The following is a 20,873-nucleotide window of genomic DNA, read 5'->3' as shown; positions in this document are numbered from 1 at the left end:
ATCATATTTTTGTATCCTTGTGAATTATCTGGTTATGTCTTTTCTTGTTTCTACTGAGTTTGGTCTTTTCCCTCTCCTTTTTATTTTATTTTATTTTTTTAAATGTTTATATACTTTAATAGAGAGAGAAAGAACAAGAGAGTGGCAGAGAGAGAATCCCAAGCAGACTGCATGCTGTCAGTGCAGAGGGCTCTATCACAGGGACCCTGAGATCATAACCTGAGCGTAAATCAAGAGTCAGATGCTTAATCTACTGGGCCACCCAGGTGTCCTTCTTTCTCCTTTTAAAAGAATCTTTCCTTCTTAAATTGATTAGAGTTCTTAGCTGTTATTTTATATGTATATTGCAAATATTTTCTCAAAATTTATAAATTGTCTTTTGACTTTTACTACATTGTTTTGCCATGCAGAATTTTAACTTTTCTATTGATTTTTTTGTCAATTTTTTTTTTTTTTTTTGCTTTGGAATTGTCATAGTTAGAAAACTTTTGTCTACTGAAATTAAAAAGGAATTCATTCATGTCTTCTCCTAGTATTTGTAGACTTGCATCTAGATTCCTGATGTATTTAGAATTTAATTTTGTGTATAGTATAAAGTCTGGATCAAATTTTGTCTTTTATCCAATGGCTCTCATTTATAAAAATGTTTATTTTTGACTTAGTGATTTGAGACGCCATCTTTGTCATATACCAAATATCCATAAATAATTAGGTCTATTTCTGTAGTTTCTATTTTATATACTATTCTTTTTGTCAATTCATGAGCCAGTAAATACTTTTAATTATAAATTACAAATTATTAATCTCTGGAAGGACACTTCCTCTCATAGTTTTCCAGTATTTTTTTTTTTTGGCTATTCTTGCATATTTGCCCATATGAAAGTTAAAGTGCTTGTTGATATTTTATAGGAATTGTATTGAAATTTAACTTAGAATTGATATCTTTATATTTTGTGTCAACCTATCCAAGGATAGGTAACATCTTTGAATTTGATCTAGTCTTTGTGATTTTTAAGAGTTTTCAAAAGATTTCCTCATATAGGTTTTCAAAAGTTTTAAGTTTTGCTCACACAGGTTTTATACATTTCTTGTTAAAGTTATTCCTACTTAATATTTATTGTTATTTTAATTGGTTGCTCTCTTTTATTATGTCTTCTACATAGTTATTATTGGAGTATATGAAGGCTGTTTTGTATAATTTTTTATCCTATTTTCTAAATTCTTTTATTGTTTGAATTACTTTTATCATTGATTCTCTAGAATTTTCCAGGTATGTTGGCACATCATCTACAAATATTTATTTTACTTCTGTAAGAATTTGTATGCTTTTAATTGATTTCTCTTATCTAATTGTATTAGCTGATATCTCTAATATGTAGTAGTAGTAGTAGTAGTAAGGATAGTAGTAATAGATATTGGGCATTTTTGCTTTGTTTGTGATCTTAGGGGAAATGCCTCTGGTGTTGCTTCAATAGGATACTGGTTTCAGAACTATGGTGTGTGTGTATGTGTGGGTATGTGTGTGTGTGTGTGTGTGTGTGTGTGTGTGTGTGTGTGTGTGTGTGTATTTATGTAAGAAATACATAATTCTTGGGGCGCCTGGGTGGCGCAGTCGGTTAAGCGTCCGACTTCAGCCAGGTCACGATCTCGCGGTCCGTGAGTTCGAGCCCCGCGTCAGGCTCTGGGCTGATGGCTCAGAGCCTGGAGCCTGTTTCCGATTCTGTGTCTCCCTCTCTCTCTGCCCCTCCCCCGTTCATGCTCTGTCTCTCTCTGTCCCAAAAATAAATAAACTTTAAAAAGAAATACATAATTCTTGAATATTTTTGTCATGATTGGGTATTGAATTTTGTCAAAGCATTTTCCAGTATTCCTGAAGATTATCATAGTTTTTTTTTCCTCCTCCTTCATCTATTAGCATGGTACATTATATTAATAGGTTTCCTAATATTGAATCTTATGGAATATATTTAATTTGGTCATCTTATTTTATTATATGATGTTGGATTCTATTTGCTAATATTTGATATAGTATACTTTTGCATTGTTATTTACAAATAATATTGGCCTATTGTTTTCTTGCATTGTGTGGTTTTTTGCACTATTTTTATTCAAGTTTTGCTATCAGTTTTGGTATCAGACTTGCCTCATGAAAAAGAATTATGAAGCATTTTTTGTTTCAGTGCTTTGCAATAATTTAGGGAGGCTTGGGACTGCTAGAAGTTTTTATATGATTATTGTATGAAACCATGTTGAATGGTGCCTTTCAATGGGTTAGTTTCCTGATCACTTTGTCTACTTTATTTTTTCAGAAATTAGTCTCTCTAAGCTTTCTATCTTGAATGGGGTCAATTTTGGTAATCTGTATTTCCTTAGAAAATTATTTGTTGCATCTGGATTTTCAAATACATTTTTATAGAGATTTGTGAATTAGTTTCTTAGGAATTTTAAGTATTCCTTCTATTTCAATGGTTATTCCTTCCTTGTAATTTGCTATTTTAAAAATTTTACTTTATCTCTATTTTTTCTTGATTAGGTTAGCTAGTGGTTTATCTATTTTTTAAATTGGTTAAAAATCAGTTAGATCTAGACCTAGGTCTAGATCTATGGCTTTTTTTTTTTTTTTAAGTAATGTACCTTATTAATCTCTTCTTTTAATTTTACATTTTTCTTCCCGCTTTCTTTTGTTTTCTTTTGTACTTTTTCTAATTTTGTTGTTGAACTAGGAATTTGTTGACTTTTATATTTTTATTGATAAATAAAATACTGTATTCTTAGTGTAGAACTATGAACTTAGTACTGTGAGTTTTCCTGTGGTTTTTATTTTAAATATAACCCATAGATTATGATATGTAGAGATTTTGTTTTTATTTGTTAGAAATGTAATTTGCATGGCTTCCTTCTTTTGCCCAGGTGGAAGTGCTTTTTGTTTTTTTTTTATTTTTTAAAATAATTTCTAGTCTTATTGCACATCAATCTAACATGTTATTTATAACACATATACTTCATGGAACTCACTGATGTTTTCTTGGTGTGCTAATATATGATCAATACAAACTAGATGTGTTCTGTATTACAAAGGTAAAGTGTTTGAAATATATTCATAAAAAGTCGCCCTCATTGCTTATGTTCATTAGGTCTTCTTTATTCTTATTTATTACCCTCCTCAACATTTGATCTGTGTTTTAATGAGAATGGTTTATTAAAGTCTACTAATTATTAGTACACTTCTTTCTGTGTCTCCTTGTATCTCTTATATTTGCTTCATAAAAATGGTTGCTTATTATTTGGTGTGTAAATACTCATAGTAAATATGACTGGTAATGTTATATTTACTATGATTGTTGTTTTTAGCATTAAATTTTACTCTTTTTGTTATATTTAATGCAAAATAGCCCTCACTGCTTTCTTCTTGCTCCATTTTTCTAGGATATTTTTTGTCCATCCCTTTAGTTTTAGTCTTTTAGAATCACTTGGTTTTAGGTATGATTTTTATGTACCACACTGAGTTGTAATTGTGTTTTACTTTCTGAACCAAATTGAAGTCTTTCTTTTAATAGATGATTTAATCCCATCACATTTATTGATATAACTAAAATGTTCCATTTCAATTCTTAAATTATTTTATAATTATGTGTATTGTGTATTTACTATGTTTCTTTGTCTACCTTTAAGAGTACTCTTTGGAGTTTTACTTTTAAATTTAGACAGGTGTGTGTTTTGTTCTAGCGCGTACCTGTGTACTTTTTATTATCTGGCTTGTAAACATTTTTTTTAAGATTTTATTTTTCAGTAGTCTCTACACCCAACGTGGGGCTCAAACTCACAATTCCGAGATCAAGAGTCATATGCTTTTCCAACTGAGCCAGCCAGTCACCCCTGGTTTGTCAAGATTTTAATGGTATCCTGTAGCACCTACCTATTGCCTGAACAGCAGTCATTGACATTGAGCTTACTTTAGTTTTCTTTTTCCCTCTCCTTTTCCCTCCGTTTAAAAAGTACATTAGTTCTGTTTGTCTCAATGTATAACATTTATACATTAATTTTCCACCCTTGTCCCTACCCTTGTAGGATGTAGAGATGAAAACTAATATAATCTACATTTTTATTTATTCATATTCTTACCATCAGTCTTAGTGCTGAAGTACTCTTAGTCCTCTCTTGGTTGGATTACACTTACCTGCTAATAGATTTCTTGAGGGCTAATATCGTATAGAATTCCCTAAGTTCTTGTATGTGTAAAACTGCTTTTCTATAACCTTAATAGTTAAAGCACATCTTGACTAGATATAGACTTTTGGTCCACCTTTTCTTTTATTAAGTTTTAGGAAAATGATTTCTTTGCTGTGCATGCTGTTTTTGAGAATTCTGATGGTAATATAATTTTTTTTTTCCTTCTAAATATGTAGACCTTGAGATTTTTATATCTTTGAAGTTGGATAGTTTTAATAGGCTAATTAATTAACTATTGCTGTGAAACAAATTACTTTAAGAGCTTAGTGACTTAGGGGCACCTGGCTGGCTTAGGAGATCATGTCACTCTTGATCTTGGGGTTGTGAGTTCAAGCCCCACATTGGGTGTAGAGAGTCCTTAAATAAAGACACTTGAAAAATATGTTTTAAAAGAAGAACTATGTGGCTTAAAAGCAACAGAAATAATTATTAACTCAAAGTTTCTATGAGTCATAAACTTGGGAGCATCTTTGTTGGTGGTCTGGTTTGAGGTTGTAGTAAAGCTGTTGGCTGGGACTATAATTATCTGAAGGGTTGAGTTCCATCTGCTTTTAAGATGACACACACGTACTGCCAAGCTGATGCTCAATTCTCCATGTGACCTTCTCCATAGAGCTGTTGTTGTCCTTATGCCATGATGGTTGGCTTTCTCTAGACTAAGTGACATAAGAGAGCAAAATGGAAGCTGCGACATCTTTTAGGAGCTAGCCTTGGTATTTTAGTTGTTTTGGGTGAGTGGCTAACTTGGTCCCTCTTACACCAGTATTGTTGGAAACAGAAGTCTCTTGACCATTATTTCTTTCATAGTTTTTATGCTTCATGCTGTATTTTTTCTTTTCATGGTACTGCAATTATGTATATGTTTGGCATTTTAGGGTGTAGAATCTATTTTACGCTGAAGAACATTGATATTTTATCAGTTAGTTAGCTTGGCTGAACTCAAACTCTAAACTTTGTCTTCCTATAGTGGACAGTAACTCAAATCTCTGTTCAGTTTAGACTTTTAACTGGCTGCTTAGAGTCATCCCATACTTGCATAGATTAGAGGTCAGCTAGATATTTGAACAGATTTATATGGAGAATTTTGGGTTTTCCTTCTCTGGATCTCATTTCTGGACTTTCTCCATTCATTTTATACCTCCTGTAATTATTCTGAGCTCTTTTTCAAATTCTGTCAATTAATAAACTCCAGGCTTTTATCCAAGTTTTTAGTTACCCTCTTTCAGTTTCTCCTTTCTTTTGGTCACTCTCCATTTCCTTCAACTATTTTGTCTAGAGTTAATATTACATAGGAGGATTTGTTTCAATGAAAGTTTTATGACACTATTTTAAAAAAGTTTCTGCTTCATCTGTTTTAGTGAGGCCTTCCCTAATTTTGCTATCTGAAAATTGCAGAACCAGCCATCCCCTCCTGGTGCTTCGTTTTTGTTCACAACTCTTATCATCAGTTGATATGGAATGCATTCTAACATTTGTTTTCTGGTTTCTCCAACTAAAATGTAAGCTCTTAGAAAGCAGATGTATTTCTCTCGTTCAGTGCTATTTCTTCACTTCCTAGAACAGATCAGTTTAGTGGTTAATAAATATTTCTGTATGCATGAATGAATCAATTAATTTATTTCTTTTTCTATATCCTTGTTTAGTGCCCGAAAGGCCGTGGATGAGGAAGAGGAAGCAGTTGAAGAACGTCGGAATATGCGAAATATTTGGGTGACTGGCAGAAAAGGTTTAACTGAAAGGGAAGCAGCAGCCCTTATAGTAGAAGAAGCCAAAAGGATTCTGCAGCAGGATTTAGCTGAAATGGGAGTGCAATGGAATCCATATTCCCTTTTAAATTCTAATACACACTCATTGACCAGCAGTGAGCCAGAAGTAAAGGAACGGAAACTTACACCCCAAACTAAGAGATCTTGTAAAAGATTAATATCAAAGAAAAAAAGTAACTCAGTGTTTAATGATTCTTTTGCTAAGCATTCACCAACTACAGTGCAAGATTTAGTTAAATGTGGAGAGAATAGAAATTCCTTTTATTACAAGTTACAGAATGGGAATCAAGAATCCCAAGTACATTCCATTTCCAGAGCAAGAAAACGGGCTTCTTTGAACAGAAGTAAAGAAAAGCTAGTAACCTCTCTGAATGAGGGGAAAAAAAACACTAAGAATGTTGTTCAAACTCTCTTATTTGAGAAAACAAAAAAAGAATCTTTGAGTTTCAGTTCAGAAAAGATGAGTACTGCCTCTCGATCTTGGAAACGTGGTAAGCATCTAACACAATCCAGAGATAGTAGCCCTGTGAAAGACACTGGGATGTATAGAATTGATTTACAGGAACAAACTATGTCTAATCTTGTTTATTGTGAAGACTCAATTACCTTAGATGAGAAGAATATGGAATTTAGAAGTCCAGAGCTGTTTGCTAAAAATGTATCTTACTGTGCTGAGGGAAAATATAGCAAAGCATCATTCTCATCACAAACAGAACAAAGTTCAAAGAACAAAACAAAAACTAACAATATTCTTGTGGAACATTTTATCACAGAATCCCAGAGTAAAAAAGTGACTTGTCATCCCACTAGTACAGTTAGTGAAAACGGAAGAGCACTAGCTTTTGTTGAGTCAGAAAAAATAAACAAAGTACTGATGATACAAAGTGATTCAAAAACCCAGAATGTTTATGTAAAACACCATGACACCCATTCAATTAACCAGTGTGCAGAAAAACAGTCTGATAAACAAACAAACACTTATACCAAACAGAAAAAAATATTAGAGAGACAAATGCTCTGTGAGACAGGCAGTAGTTATATGAATAAAGACTCAGTTGGTATTATCAAGTGTGGAATTATGAAGTTTAATGGTGAGGAAAATAAATCAAATAATTTTCAGGTATCAGGAGATAATATAAACAGCACTGAGATACTCAGTAGAATACATCCCCCAACTGGAGCATTTGGTAAATCAGGAGGCCAGCATGAGGATTTTCTAAATCCCTCTAAAATACAAGAAAAAACAGAAGCTTATGCAGCAAACAAAACTAAAAATAATTGTGTTTCTGACTTAGGTTTAGTTCTTTGTGAATTTGAAGATAGTTTGTACCTGGATACTCAGTCAGAGAAAATAATACAACAGATGGCAACTGAAAATGCCAAACAAGAAGGAGCAAAGGATGCCAACCTGGCAACAGAGACAATGCCGAAGAGTTTAGACAAACAGAGCTCGGTGATCTCTTTTCAGAATGAGATTCATATTGCTTTTCCTGGTGAACGACATTCTCCAGGAGTGACAAATATAGATCATTTGGAGGATAAGACTATAGATATTGTGAAACAAAGCACCAATTCACATGGAGTTGATGTCCTGACTCCAGAAAGCTCAATTTTTCATTCTCCAATACTGTTGAGGGAAAATGGCCCTTGTTTTAAAAGGAATGAACTTTCTGTCACTGACTCCCAATTAAATAGTTTTCTTCAAGGTTATCAAACACAAGAAGCTTTGAAACCAGTTATACTACCGCCTCCCACTGGTGTAGAAGTAGAATGTCTACCAGCTCCTGAAACAAGTTTGAATTTGAGTGACAGCTTACTATTTGACAGTTTCAGTGAAGATTACCTAGTGAAAGAACAACCACCTGATACACAAGCAAAAGAACCCCTTTCTTCTGAACTAATGTCAAACTGTTTCAGTCATTCTCTGTGTCTACAACCAGAGGGCCAACTTAGAAAATCAAATATGAATGAGAATCAAGATAATCAGCAACAGTTGACTTGTTTCAGTGAGGAGTCTCTTATATTTTCAGAGTTGGATTCTGCTCAGATGGTTGAAGTTTTGGACAATGTAGATATATTTCCTGTCCAAGAGAAACATAATACTGCAGTGTCTCTTACAGCATTAGAACTAAGTGATCCAGGGACTGTCAATAATGATTATTCACAAAGAGAAATAATTGGAAGAGATAAAGATGAAAAGTCTAAAAAATCCAAATTAACTGAGATAGGGCAAAATAAATCGCTCATATGGTCAGGGGCATCGTTTGATTTAAGTCCAGGATTGCAAAGAATTTTAGATGAAGTGTCCAGTCCTCTAGAAAATGAAAAGCAAAAATTAGCCACTACAAACTTGTCTAGTTTAAAAGGGGAAAATATGGAGTTAAATGGCAAACAAGTGATTTCAAACTTGGACCCAAATCAAGTTCCGGGAATTTCATTTTTCCCTAATGTTGAAATAAAGAGCAAGATTGGAACACTGGAGAACGGTGCCCTTCATGGTGAAACCTCATCCCTCTTGCCTTGGAAAGAGAGCTGTATAGTTGATGATAACGGACTCATTCCTCCTACACCCATCCCAGCATCTGCTTCTAAGCTAGTGGTTCCAAGTATTCTTGGAACATCTTCTGTAAAACTCCAGAAAATGCATAGTGTTTTACAGCTTGGTAAAAGTTACTCATTTGGCTCATCTTCAGATATTAAAAACCAAGATTTAAGTTCAGAGAGTAGAGATGGTTTAAAAAAGGATAGACCTATTAGAGACACAAGTTTTTCACTGCAGTTGTCACAGGATGGATCGCAGTTAACTGCAGCCTCATGCAGCCCAGAAAGCTTGGCCATAATTGATGTAGCAAGTGACCAAATTCTCTTTCAAACATTCATTAAGGAGTGGCAGTGCAAAAAGAGATTTTCCATCTCAGTGGCTTGTGAAAAGATCAGTAATTTGAGGTCTTCTAAAAATGCTGCTATTGGTGGTAGGTTTAAGCAAGGTAAGAATTTTTTCTTTAATTTTTCATATTTTCATGTTTATATGTAAAATAGTGAATTGGGATGAATGTACTAAATTTATTCCAATTTAATTAAAATTTCTTCTATATGGGTTTACCTGTAGAACAGCTTATTGTTCAGTGCAACTAGATTAATAATAGTTGCCATCTGGTATAAGTGATGGGCGACTCCAGGGTGTGAGAACTGAGCACTGAGAAAAAAGGTCAAGCTGGGATACTGAAATAATGCAGACCTCTAAGACACTACTTATTACTGTGGCCCTGATCCGCTGTTATAGCTCTGGTCTAATCAGGCCTGTGTCTGCCTCTTTTCTTCAAAAGCTAGAAATCCCTAAACAGCCTTGCCATAGTAGCTCCCCACACTAGGTGGTCCAAAGGGAGTTCTATAGCAGTCTTGTCTCTCAGGACATGGACATAGTAGCCAAGCTTATTGCTGCTGCAGCCATCCCAGTTGTTGTGGCTGGTACATGGGCCAGCACTGGGATAGTTTTTGGCAGCTTGATCATTGGGTATATCAGGAAACTGGCTCTCAAACAGCAGCATTTCTTCAGTTCTATTCTGGGTTTTTCCATGTGTCAGGCCATGGTGCTAATTGTTGCCTTTCTTATTCTTTTCACTTTACGAGGCTTCATGGAGGTCATCTACCTGTCTCTGCTGCTTCAACTCCAGCCCATATCTGGTGCTGGAGTGTGCTAAGCTTTACCATTAAACGCAATGTTTCTTTTAAAAAATCATATAAATTTGTATATTTAATACATAATATAATATTTTATATAATATATAAATGTTAGAATATAAGTTTGTAAAAACGAATATATTTTGAATATGGATCACCGTTTTTGGTATCTCATTTTTTATTAATCATCAGTGCTTATGAATTATTTTCTATTAAATTAATTAAAATAATTAATTTGTATTATATAATCTACTTAGATAATCACAAAAGTACATAGAAAATTGGCACTATATTTTTAACAATGTATGTTAACTATATTTTTCAATACTTACCTCAAGTAGACTTATAACCTTTACTGATATTCATGAATTCTATACCAAAATGTTGATCCCAAATCCTCACAGAGCCCTTCCACATTTTAAGAGAATTGAACCAAATAATGCCATGCATGTATATTCCTGTCTTACTTCATGACAGTAAGGATTCTGTATCTTGGGGAATAGCTGTAGTCAGCTTGACGACCTGCTGTAGAAATCAAAGATTTGATCAGATTTCTTAAATCTCTATATTTATGAATGAATTTGTTCATAAAAGTTTGAGTATTTGTCTGATCTTCAATTCATGGAACACATGTTTTTCTTTTTAATTTTTTTTATTTGAGTATAATTGACAATCAATGTTATATTAGTTTTAGGTGTACAACATAATGATATGAGAAGTTTATACATTATACTATGTTCACCATGAGTATAGCTACCATCTGTCCCCATACATTGCTATTACAATATCATTGACTATATATATTCTTTATGCTGTGCCTTTTATTCCCATGACTTATTCATTACATAACTAGAAGCCTGTATCTCCCATTCTCTTTAGCCATTTTGCCCAACCCCCCACCTCCCCTTCCTTCTAGTAACCATCAGTTTGTTCTCTGTATTTATAGGTCTGATTCTGCTTGTTTGTTTATTCATTTATGTGTTTTTGTTTTAGATTCTATTTATGAAATCATATGGTATTTGCCTTTCTCAGTCTGACTTATTTCACTTAGTGTAATACCCTGTAGGTCCATCCATGTTTCAAATGGCAAGTTCTCATCCCTTTTTATGGCACCATAATATTTCTTTGTATATGTATACCACATCTTCCTATTCATTTGTCTGTAGATGAACACTTAGGTCATGGAGCAAATGTGTTAATGACAGGTTTTATATATGTTTTGTGTTGACTAGTACTTTCCATTTTTCATTCAACAAATATAAAATTGAGCACATTCTTTGAGCGGTTAGAGGGGTAAAATTGTTCACTTAAATTTAACAACTGTGTGCCAGTTATTAGACTGGTTCTTGACCTGTATTTGTAAAGTTGGAGATCCATTATTTCAGAAAAAATGTTGACTCTGGATACAAAATTATACCTGATTCTTCACCAAGAAGTAAGATACTTGATTTTTTTGGAGTTTCTTAGTGTTAAGAATTTCTGAGTTCAGGAGTGCCTATGTTGGCTCAGTCAGTTGAGTGACTTCGGCTCAGGTCATGATCTCACACCTCATGGGTTTGAGCCCTGTGTTGGGCTCTGTGCTGACGTCTCAGAGCTCGGAGCCCGCTGCAGATTCTGTGTCTCTGTCTCTCTCTCTCAAAAATAAACATTTAAAAAGAAAAAAAGAATTGCTGAGTTCACTACAAAATTTTTATAGTATACCAGTGGTCTTTATTTGTTTCAGTTACAGCAATTCAAAATGTAGCTTTAAAAAATTTAGTTAATACCCACTTTAGTTATTATTATAGATATATTTTAAGATATCTTTGATAAATTTTTCAAAGTGACAGTTATCTTAATTGATGGGAAGCCTAGAAAGATCTTACATATGCCTTAAAAAGACCATCCAAATAATGCATATTATGGGGATCTGGAAATTTTGCCAATCAAATAGTTTTTTTTATCATTATCATTGTTTTAACATTCAGTTTAATGGCTTTATTTTGAGATTTTTAACTATTTCACTTTTGATTTATTTAGTTAGCCTACCTCAGGAAACCCCTATTAGAGATGATGGAGTTCCTGTTAAAGGTTGTGATGACATCTTGGTGGTTGGTCTGGCAGTGTGCTGGGGTGGAAGAGATGCCTATTATTTTTCACTGCAGAAGGAACAAAAGCATCCTGGTAAGTAATCACTATTTGATTAAGTCACCATATAATTTTTAAGATAATCTCTATTAGGATAGTGCCTTTTTTGTTGAGAATAGTTTCCTGATATTTACCTAGAATTTATTTTTAGGATTAAAAAAATGGGGGGGGGAGTGGCACATGTGTACATTATTTCATATATTCATTAGAATGAATGTCTTAAATACTATTCTTACTCCCCTGTACCTATCACATAGGCTACTAATACTATCTTTTCTTCTTGGAGGTAGTGGAGTGGAGCCTTAGGGACTCCCTGGATATCTTAGAGGATTGCTCTGAAGATTGGATCATACCAGTTTCTTTTCAGACTTTTTTCCTGTCATTGACCGTGTCTGGAACTTATCTAGTGACACTGATGAGCTGAACATATACAATAGTTGAATCATACAGCCTTTGTAGAAGTCTTTGGAATAGAGAGGATATGATCTAGAAATACCTTGTGATCTGATTACAGTTGCTGCATTACGTACCTGACATAATTGGTTTTAGACAGGAGCAAAATTAATAAGTAAACATTTTAAAGAATGTCATACAATGTATGTATTCCTGAGTAAGCATGAAATTTTTTTCAGTTGTTTTGAGGGAAAATGTGTTATGTTGAGTACTTTTTTTTTTTTTTTAAGATGTAACACTATACGTTCATACTAAACCTTTTTAAGGAGTTCATTTAAAATTCATTTCAAAACACCCTTTTCTGTCTTTAACTCCTTATTCTGGGAAATGTAAATTTATTTTTAGAAATCTTCATATTTAGAATTGTCTCCCACCTAATTAAATAGAACAATATAAATTACATAGCATAAGCCTTAATTTTTAGAATATGAAGCTTCGTGCTTGCTTCGGCAGCATACACACTAGAATATGAAGCACTTCATCTATATGATCAACATAACCTGAATAAGGTCATGCTGAGTTATTGGTTACATGGAAGTAAACCCTTAGATTTGAGTCTTTTTTCAGTCTTTTTATTAAAGATTGCTGCTTCACATGAATGCATGTAATTTTTGCCTTAAGCCTTTTTGTTTGTTTGTTTTTTAAAGAAATTAGTTCCAGTTTGGTCCCACCTTCTCTGGATCCAAGCCTGACTGTGAAAGACAGAATGTGGTATCTTCTGTCTTGCTTTCAAGAGGAATCCGATAAAGAACGTTCTATTATCATCTATGACTTCATCCAGAGCTATAAAATTCTTCTTCTGTCTTGTGGTATCTCCTTGGAACAAAGTTATGAAGATCCTAAGGTTTCATGTCTTATTTAATTTTTACTATACTTAAAAAAAGTTTTTTAATGTGTAGTGTTAATTCTTAAATGACTTGGTATTTATTTAACTCCAACAATGAAGCTTACATTTTTCAGAGTAGTCATTCCTTTATCCAGTAATCTCATCCACCCAGAACAGAATGTTAGGCACCAAAATACCTCTGTGTAGATAAAAACAGTGATTCCACAAATTCTAAGCACTAAAATTCATATCTTTCCTCAGAGATTTAAAAAAATTTTATTTTGGTTATGTTTTAAGTTTTCTGTCTCATAGTAAATTAGAAATGAAGTAAGAACTGTCAGATTTAAATATATGGTAGCAGGTACTCAGATGTACATGAGTATAGAGGCAGAAAATAGGAAAAATGTGTAGATAATAAGCCATCTAAAAGGACAACATTTAGGGCCACTTAGCATAGGGACAAACCACCTTATTAGCCCCTGTGAACTTTGCTTATAATAATAGTAAAGCATGATATGCTTTTCATAATGATGACTGAGTTATCAAGGAAAGGGTAACTTACATTATTGTAACATAAACAGTATAATGCATTTTCATAAGACATTTATTTACAGTATCATAGCTTTCAAAGGAATATCATTTTCCCCCTATTGATACTGAATACATGAGGTGTATAGAATATTAATTTTGAATTGATATATGATACTACTTGGTTGTTATTAGCAATATAATCAATAATAGGATAAATCAATAGGATAAATTTCTTAGTTTCTTTAGCTTTTTTAGGGAAAGATTTTCAAAGGCAATATCAAATAAACTGAAGATACTGGCCTTTTCTGCAGTTCAGGCTGGGCTTGGTTTACATGTGATAAATTCCATGTAGTTTTTAAACTGACATTTCCTGGATATAAAAAGTTGTCACTTAATTTTGATGTTCCAGAGTCCAAAAGGAGAATATGGGTAATATGAGCTTCTCATTAAAACTACTGTAGCATCTCAAATTTATTGTAGTACTTTTTACATAAACTATTTGAAAGATTCCACAATCAGTTTTGTCAGTCACAACACTTTTGATGTAAGAAGATAAACTATTAATTTTAAAAAGCTCACTTTTATAAGAAGCATTTGCCAACTTTTACATCAAACTACCGTATTTGATATTCTCTAAAAGGTTTCTGTTCACCAGTTTCTAATGTGGATGGCAGGATATGAAAATGTCTCCCAGCTTTGCAGGCTTACCAGGTTCCAAAAGTAAGAGTGGTGTCAGCAATATATGGCCTCACCCTTTCAGGTATCTGACATAATCAAACTAAAAGACAATATCATTTCTTGCTTGGAGCGGCTTTTAAGATGTTAATATTGGATTTTCCTCCTTACAAAGCCCATTTCTTCATTTACTTAGCCATAACTACTATTTTTCCTTCAATGCTTTAACCTTTATGTTACAATTCCTAAGGGCCTGATGGGGCAGGATGTGCCTTCACCCCTTTTGGAATAGTTACAGTTTCTTGCTTAGGAATCATTCATTTCCAGCCCTTATACCCGTAGTCCTGGTCCTGTGACCCCTATTATCAGCTAAAAGGAAAAAAGTTGAGGTAATGTGGGAAAGAAAGTATGTTAGCACCTTCCCCCCACCCCCTGCCTTAGTTCCTCAGATCCAAACAGACAAATATATCCAGTGGGGACTCCTTTAGCCCCACTCATGTTCATGTTGAGTGTGAGCATATACTCACATACCATGAAGGCATAAAAGCCATCTCTTCCTGACTTTCTCTTCCCCCATTTACGACAACCAATGTTTTAATTGCCTATTTCAGTTCTCTATCAAACTAGTACTGAGGAGGATATCTCTTTGCCCATCGTTGAACATTATGGGCTGTAAAGTGTGTTCTTTAGTCTGAAGAAATAACAGTCAGCCATTCAAACTGGTGCAATTTCTTCTTCTGTTCTTTTAATAGTACCCAGAGCATTTGCCCCTACAATCAGGTAAGCAAAGCACAGTCCAGAGTCAATGTCTGTTCCTATTGGACCCATTTGTAGCCCTCCAAGGCTACTAGCATTAATTTCACCTGCCAGCTATATTCATAACCTTCCTAACAGGGAATCTGCTAAATAACCATCTGCAGTCTCGGTCCCTCTTGTTGGCAGATAGAATAGTTTGTTTTGGCACTCTGTGCCTCAGAGGGTGCAAGAGGAATATGTCTAGATTCAGCCGATCTCTGTATTGCTGCAGTGAACCAGGCCCACTCATTTCACAGATCCAGGTGTCCATCTTCCAGGGTCATACAGGGACATTGGCTTGATGATTCTAGTCACCTTCCTAGCCTAGAAGGGAATTCTTCTGAAAGGCATTAATGTGTCCTATTTTGATGCACCCCTTCAAATTTCTATAAGGACTGTGTCCCAGAAGAGGACCCTTCTTTAGTAGGCCATGTGTCCATTGCCTTCCTGACTGACATTTTGGCAAAGTTATTGGGCATTATTTATGAGCAGTGAAAACCCAAACAGAGCTTTTCCCTAGCTCTGTTCAATTCTTTCATCACTGCTAGGAAAACAACATGCAATTCAGCACACCAGGATGATCTTTTCTATCTTCTTTAATTAGAATGATGGCCTTCCAAAGCAGGATATTGTCCATTCACTTCGGAACTGCCATCCACAAACCTAGCAGCTCTTTATCAGTCAGTCAAGGACTGTTTCTAGAGCACTGTCCAAGTGACAATGGAATCCAGTAGCTCCTCCTCACACAATTCCAGAGTCAAGCCGAGGAGAAAAGAGGCTCCCTGCTCTTGAGTATCTCTTCTTTTCATTCCCCAGGCAGTAGGATCCTGTATAAACTGTTTCCATTTTATTATGGAACTCTACTGGGCACTGCCATCTCCATTAGAGCAGTTCTCAGATATCACCCAACACTTTGTGGGTATTTCAGGTTTCAGGATCGTATTATATCCTTTAGTAATAGAAATAGCGTCAATTAATAATGTCAGATAAGAAGGCAATAAATACCCTCAAATGGAAATTCTCTTGTTTAAAGTCCCAGTAGTCATTGTCATGAGATGCTCACAAGCTCTGCCATTAGCCCCAGTCTCCACATAGGGCAATTGCACAGTTTGTCTTTACCAGCACTTGAGCTTTATTCCACACTGTGCGGGATTAGGCAATCTTACTGGTTCGCACTGAGCTTGTCTATTTAACGTTGCTTGAAGAGTGAATTTAGATGCCTTCTGTTTTACAATACTCATTATGGGACATGTTCCCCTGTTTGACATAATGTCCATTCCCAAAATGCAATCAGGTAAGGACCCAACCACCTCATCTAAAGCCATTTCAAACATACCAGTTCTCCTACAGACTTTTTCCTTAATTCCATCAACCCTTACATTTCTAATCATAACCTCCATTAGGACTTCATCAAAAGGCTTTGGTTTTACAAAACTAGGTAGGGAAAGTGTTCCCCAACCAGGCATAACAACTCATTACGATAAAATATTCAGGTAAAGGAGATACAACTTCTTCACATAATTAAACATTCCAATTTACATAAGCCTATCAACGATTACATTTTTACATTTCTCTTAATCTAATTGTAGCCCAAATCAGGGCTTTACCAATGGGTTTTGGTACCAGAGTTCCTGGATCTTCCATCAAAGAGATCTGGAAACTTCTCTTTTCCACCTCCTGACAGTTTTACCTACGCTTGTCCTAAAGGCTTTGAGTCCCGAGGGACGGGTTGAACCAAGGTACCCCGGCCCTTTTATTAACTTGATTAATCTGCCTAACCCCTGGTCAGGTTTCTCATTGTACCTTTTGCCTTCAAGCTTTTAAAATTTCTCCATATTATGGTGAATAGAGCAGTCTTGTTTGAGGCCCTTTAATGTTGGAGGACTAACGGAGGGGGGGTTGCTTTGACCCACCCAACCTTTGGTGGTGCTTTATTAAAACCTTTTATTTAATCCATCATTACCCATTTTATTCATCACATTTCTTAATAACCATCTAAAGATTTCCAGCCTTCTGGGGTGAGTCCTGTAACTCTCCCCTTTCTGTTTCCTCTTTCTCTTGCTCCTGTCAATATTTGCTTTATTCCCCTTATTTGTTAATAACCTTTTAAAATTTTCCACCCTGTTGGGAAGTCTCTTGACTCTGGCCCTGCCTCTTCTCATTCTCTTGTTAATAAATCTCAAGTTTTTATTATCACCTCTAAGGCCTATGAGAGGAAGTGAGGTGGTAATTTTGATAAGGCTTCCCAAACTGTCCCTCAGTTTTGCAACAGTAGTTATATGGTTAAAGGCCCCCCTTAAACCAAAGCATTTACTGTGACCTGGATAATCTACTGATTTCAGTGGGTAAATATCCCAGTTATCATAAAGCAGTCCCATATGGCTTGCATATGAAGAATATCAGCTCCTTTATCTGGGGTGTTCCACTTGGCATTTATAAGAGAAAAGGGACAGTCTCCCTCTCAGGGTAAACAGACCTTACAGTGGCTTTTATCCGGTGTACCAGCTGTTTCCTTGGCAACAACCTCGCATGTGTCTGGATCACAAACACTCAACTATGATTATACTATAGTGAGCTGTGGGGTCTTGCATCAACCCTCTGCCTTTTCTGCAGCATCCAAGACCAGACCCTCCTCCTAAATTACTCTCCCAATCCATTTTAGTAAAGGTTCCTCAAGAGGCTGATGATAGTAGGTAGGGTGCCTGGGTGGCCCAGTTGGTTAAGTGTCTAACTTCAATTTAGGCCATGATCTCACGGTTTGTGAGTTCAAACCCTGCAAAGGGCTCTGCACTGACAGTGCTGAACCTGCTTGGATTCTCTCTCTTTCTCTCTCTCTCTCTCTCTCTCCCCCCCTCCCTCCCTCCTTTTCTCTCCCTCTCTCCCTCTCTTCCTCTCTTTCTCTGCCCCTCCCCCACTCACTCTGTCTCTCAAAATAAATAAATAAACTTAAAAAAAAAAAAAAAAGACTGATTATACTGATCCGCAAAGGGAAACAGCTTCTTCACACTGTATCCTCTAGTTTTGGTAGTTTGTAGGTATTGCCCTCCTACATTGATTACCTTAATGATGACCAGAGGTCTTAGGGCTACTTTGTGTTGCCCCTGTACAGATGACTTTGAGGCTACTGGCTAGAGCTCAGACCAACCCAAATCTGAACTTGGTTTAGCATCAGGGTGAGACCCAGCACTTTACTTTTATTTAGCTATTACAGATAACAGTAACCAGGAGATTGTATGTTTAGTGTGATTATTATTTTTTATTTCCTTATATATCTAATGAGCCAACTCCTTGGGGGTTAGGTCTACCATTTCTAAATTACATTGGTAGCTTTTACCTTTAGTAACTAGAGTGTAACTGCAGTTTCACATCATGGGTCACTAGGTAGCATCCAGCGATCAAAGGATCATAATCTCCACCCTTTTACCCTTTCTCTTCATAAACCATATGTTTCTGTGAGCCAGGCCCTTCTAGCAAGTTCTGCTTGTCTGACACCAAAAAAAACCAAAAAAAAAAACAAAAAAGTGTTCTGAGACCAATTCTTTTTTTTAATTTTTTTTTTTTAATGTTTACTGATTTTTGAGAGAGTGAGAGAGCAAGCAGGAGAGGAGCAGAGAGAGGGAGACACAGAATCCAAAGCAGGCTCTAGGCTCTGAGCTGTCAGCAGAGCCCAATGCAGGGCTTGAACTCACAAACTGAAAGATCGTGACCTGAGCCGAAGTCAGAGGCTTAACAGACTGAGTCACCTAAGCGCCCCTACTGAGACCAGTTCTGATGTGTTTGTAGGGTTTTCCCCCACACCATCAAGCAATGCTGGAAACACCAGCTGGGTTATTCTACAACTCAATTCTGACAGTATCTACCTGGAAATAGCATCCAATTCCACAGGTTAAGGGTCAGTGCCACAGACTGCCCACTATCTTGAGGCCAGTTGCAAGCCCAAATTAACACATATGCTCCTGACCAACTGACTACAGACTGGAGATTCCAAGGACCCCCCTTTCCGAGGACATCTGGCAAGGACTTCAGGTGCCAGTTGTAAATCCAGGTTGTTACCTGTAGTCTGAATAACTGGCTGTAAATGAGAGGTTCCTGTGACCTCCACCCTCTTCAGATTCAATAAATTAAGTAGAGTGACTCACAAAACTCAGGGAAACATTTAGTTACATTTATCAGTTTATTATAAAAGGATATGATAAATGATACAGATGAACATCCGGATGGAAGAGAGATGCAGGGTAAGGTATGTGGGAAGGGAAAGGGAGCTTCCATCCTCTGTCCGAGCACACCACTCTCGCCAACACCTCCATGTTCCACAACTTCCAAGCTCTCCAAATCCTGTCATTTGGGGATTTTATGGAGCCTTCATTACATAGGCACGATTGATTAAATCATTAGCCATTGGCCTTCCAGGCACCTCCCAGCTGGTCAGGGGTGAGACTGAAAGTACTCACCCTCCAATCAGAGTTGTTTCCTCTGGCAGCCAGCTCCCATCCTTAGGTAACCTAGGGGCATTCCGAAAGTCACCTCATTAACATAACAAGAGACACCTTATCTCATAGTTAAGGAAATGTCAAGGGTTTTAGAAGTTCTGTCCTAGAAATGCAAGGAGACCAATTTTAAATTTCTTATTATAATTCACAGTATCACACTCCCCTATCAAACTACATTCTTAAGCTACAGAAGAAGTAAATGAGTCAGTTAGTAATTGTCAGAATTATGAATAGGGCTTATATTTCCTAATTCTAATTTAATTTTGATCTGCTAGATCACATAGCATTAGAAAATACAAGTCTAGTCTCATAGGAGAGCTAAAAATAGCAGTCATGATTTGTTGGATGGTCCTAGTGACAGGCCGGGAAAGCCCCCAGAGGCTTTCTAAAACTTTGAGTATGAAGTTTTAATGGTAAAACATTTATGTCTCACTTCTTATGATGTTGAAAGAATTTTTAAAAACCTAAAACTATATAGGCCTATCTTTACTAGAGTAGCTTAGCCCAAATCAAACCTTAGTGGAGAAGAGTCCATCTACATTTTCAGAAACAAAGTTTTAATTATCTGAAGTGCTAGTATTTCAAGCCTATTTCAGAACTATATCAACAGGAGCTGTATCATCATTGTAGTGATGAAAAGTTGTAAGTTTTCCTTCTTTGAAAACTGCTCGAATTAGTACCAAAAATGAGTCCTGGGACAATTTATAATTATCCTTTCCTCCTCTTCTAGAAAGGCCACTGAATTGGTATTACATGAAAATGAGTGAGATTAGAAATGAGCAGTTTGCCCTTTTAATTTAAGTGTGCACAATGTCTTTGAACCCTCTCAGGTGGCATGCTGGTTACTAGATCCAGATTCTAAGGAGCCAACTCTTCACAGCATAGTTTCCAGTTTTCTTCCTCATGAGCTTCCACTCCTCGAAGGGATAGAGACTGGCCAAGGAGTTCAGAGTCTGGGGCTGAATGTCAACACTGAACATTCTGGGAGATACAGAGCCTCGATGGAGTCGATTCTCATCTTCAACGCTATGAATCAGCTCAATTCTTTGTTGAAGAAGGAAAACCTTCAAGGTTAAAACGATGTTGCTGGCATTTTTGTGCTATTACAGACTGGTGTTGGTTTTATATTTAGACACTTTATCACAGGTCTTTATCACTCTTCATCACACTTTTTTTAAACTTTATTTATTTGAGAGAGAGACAGCAAGGAGGAAGGGCAGAGAGAGAGGGGGGAAGAGAGAGAATCCCATGCAGGCTCTGTGCTGTCAGCACAGCTGCCACCATGGGGGGCTCCCTCTC

At 35.9% G+C, this 20,873-nt stretch overlaps 1 protein-coding gene and 1 pseudogene across 2 annotated transcripts in view; both read left to right on the top strand.

Moving 5' to 3' along the window:
• POLQ (DNA polymerase theta) overlaps nucleotides 1–20,873 on the top strand; it is a 133,079-nt gene that overhangs the window by 72,268 nt on the left and 39,938 nt on the right. For both annotated transcript variants that reach the window (XM_045502192.1, XM_045502193.1), the window contains exons 18-21: nucleotides 5,874–8,983; nucleotides 11,697–11,840; nucleotides 12,905–13,101; nucleotides 20,405–20,645. In XM_045502192.1, coding sequence (XP_045358148.1) covers nucleotides 5,874–8,983; nucleotides 11,697–11,840; nucleotides 12,905–13,101; nucleotides 20,405–20,645 — 3,692 coding nt within the window. The remainder of the gene's footprint in view (nucleotides 1–5,873; nucleotides 8,984–11,696; nucleotides 11,841–12,904; nucleotides 13,102–20,404; nucleotides 20,646–20,873) is intronic.
• On the top strand, nucleotides 8,990–9,711 carry LOC123610943 (annotated as a pseudogene).

Source organism: Leopardus geoffroyi, chromosome C2, assembly GCF_018350155.1.
Source record: "Leopardus geoffroyi isolate Oge1 chromosome C2, O.geoffroyi_Oge1_pat1.0, whole genome shotgun sequence".
In the NCBI taxonomy this organism is placed as follows: domain Eukaryota; kingdom Metazoa; phylum Chordata; class Mammalia; order Carnivora; family Felidae; genus Leopardus; species Leopardus geoffroyi.
The sequence above is the reverse complement of the archived record's forward strand: the minus strand, read 5'-3'. Positions and strand labels throughout refer to the sequence as shown.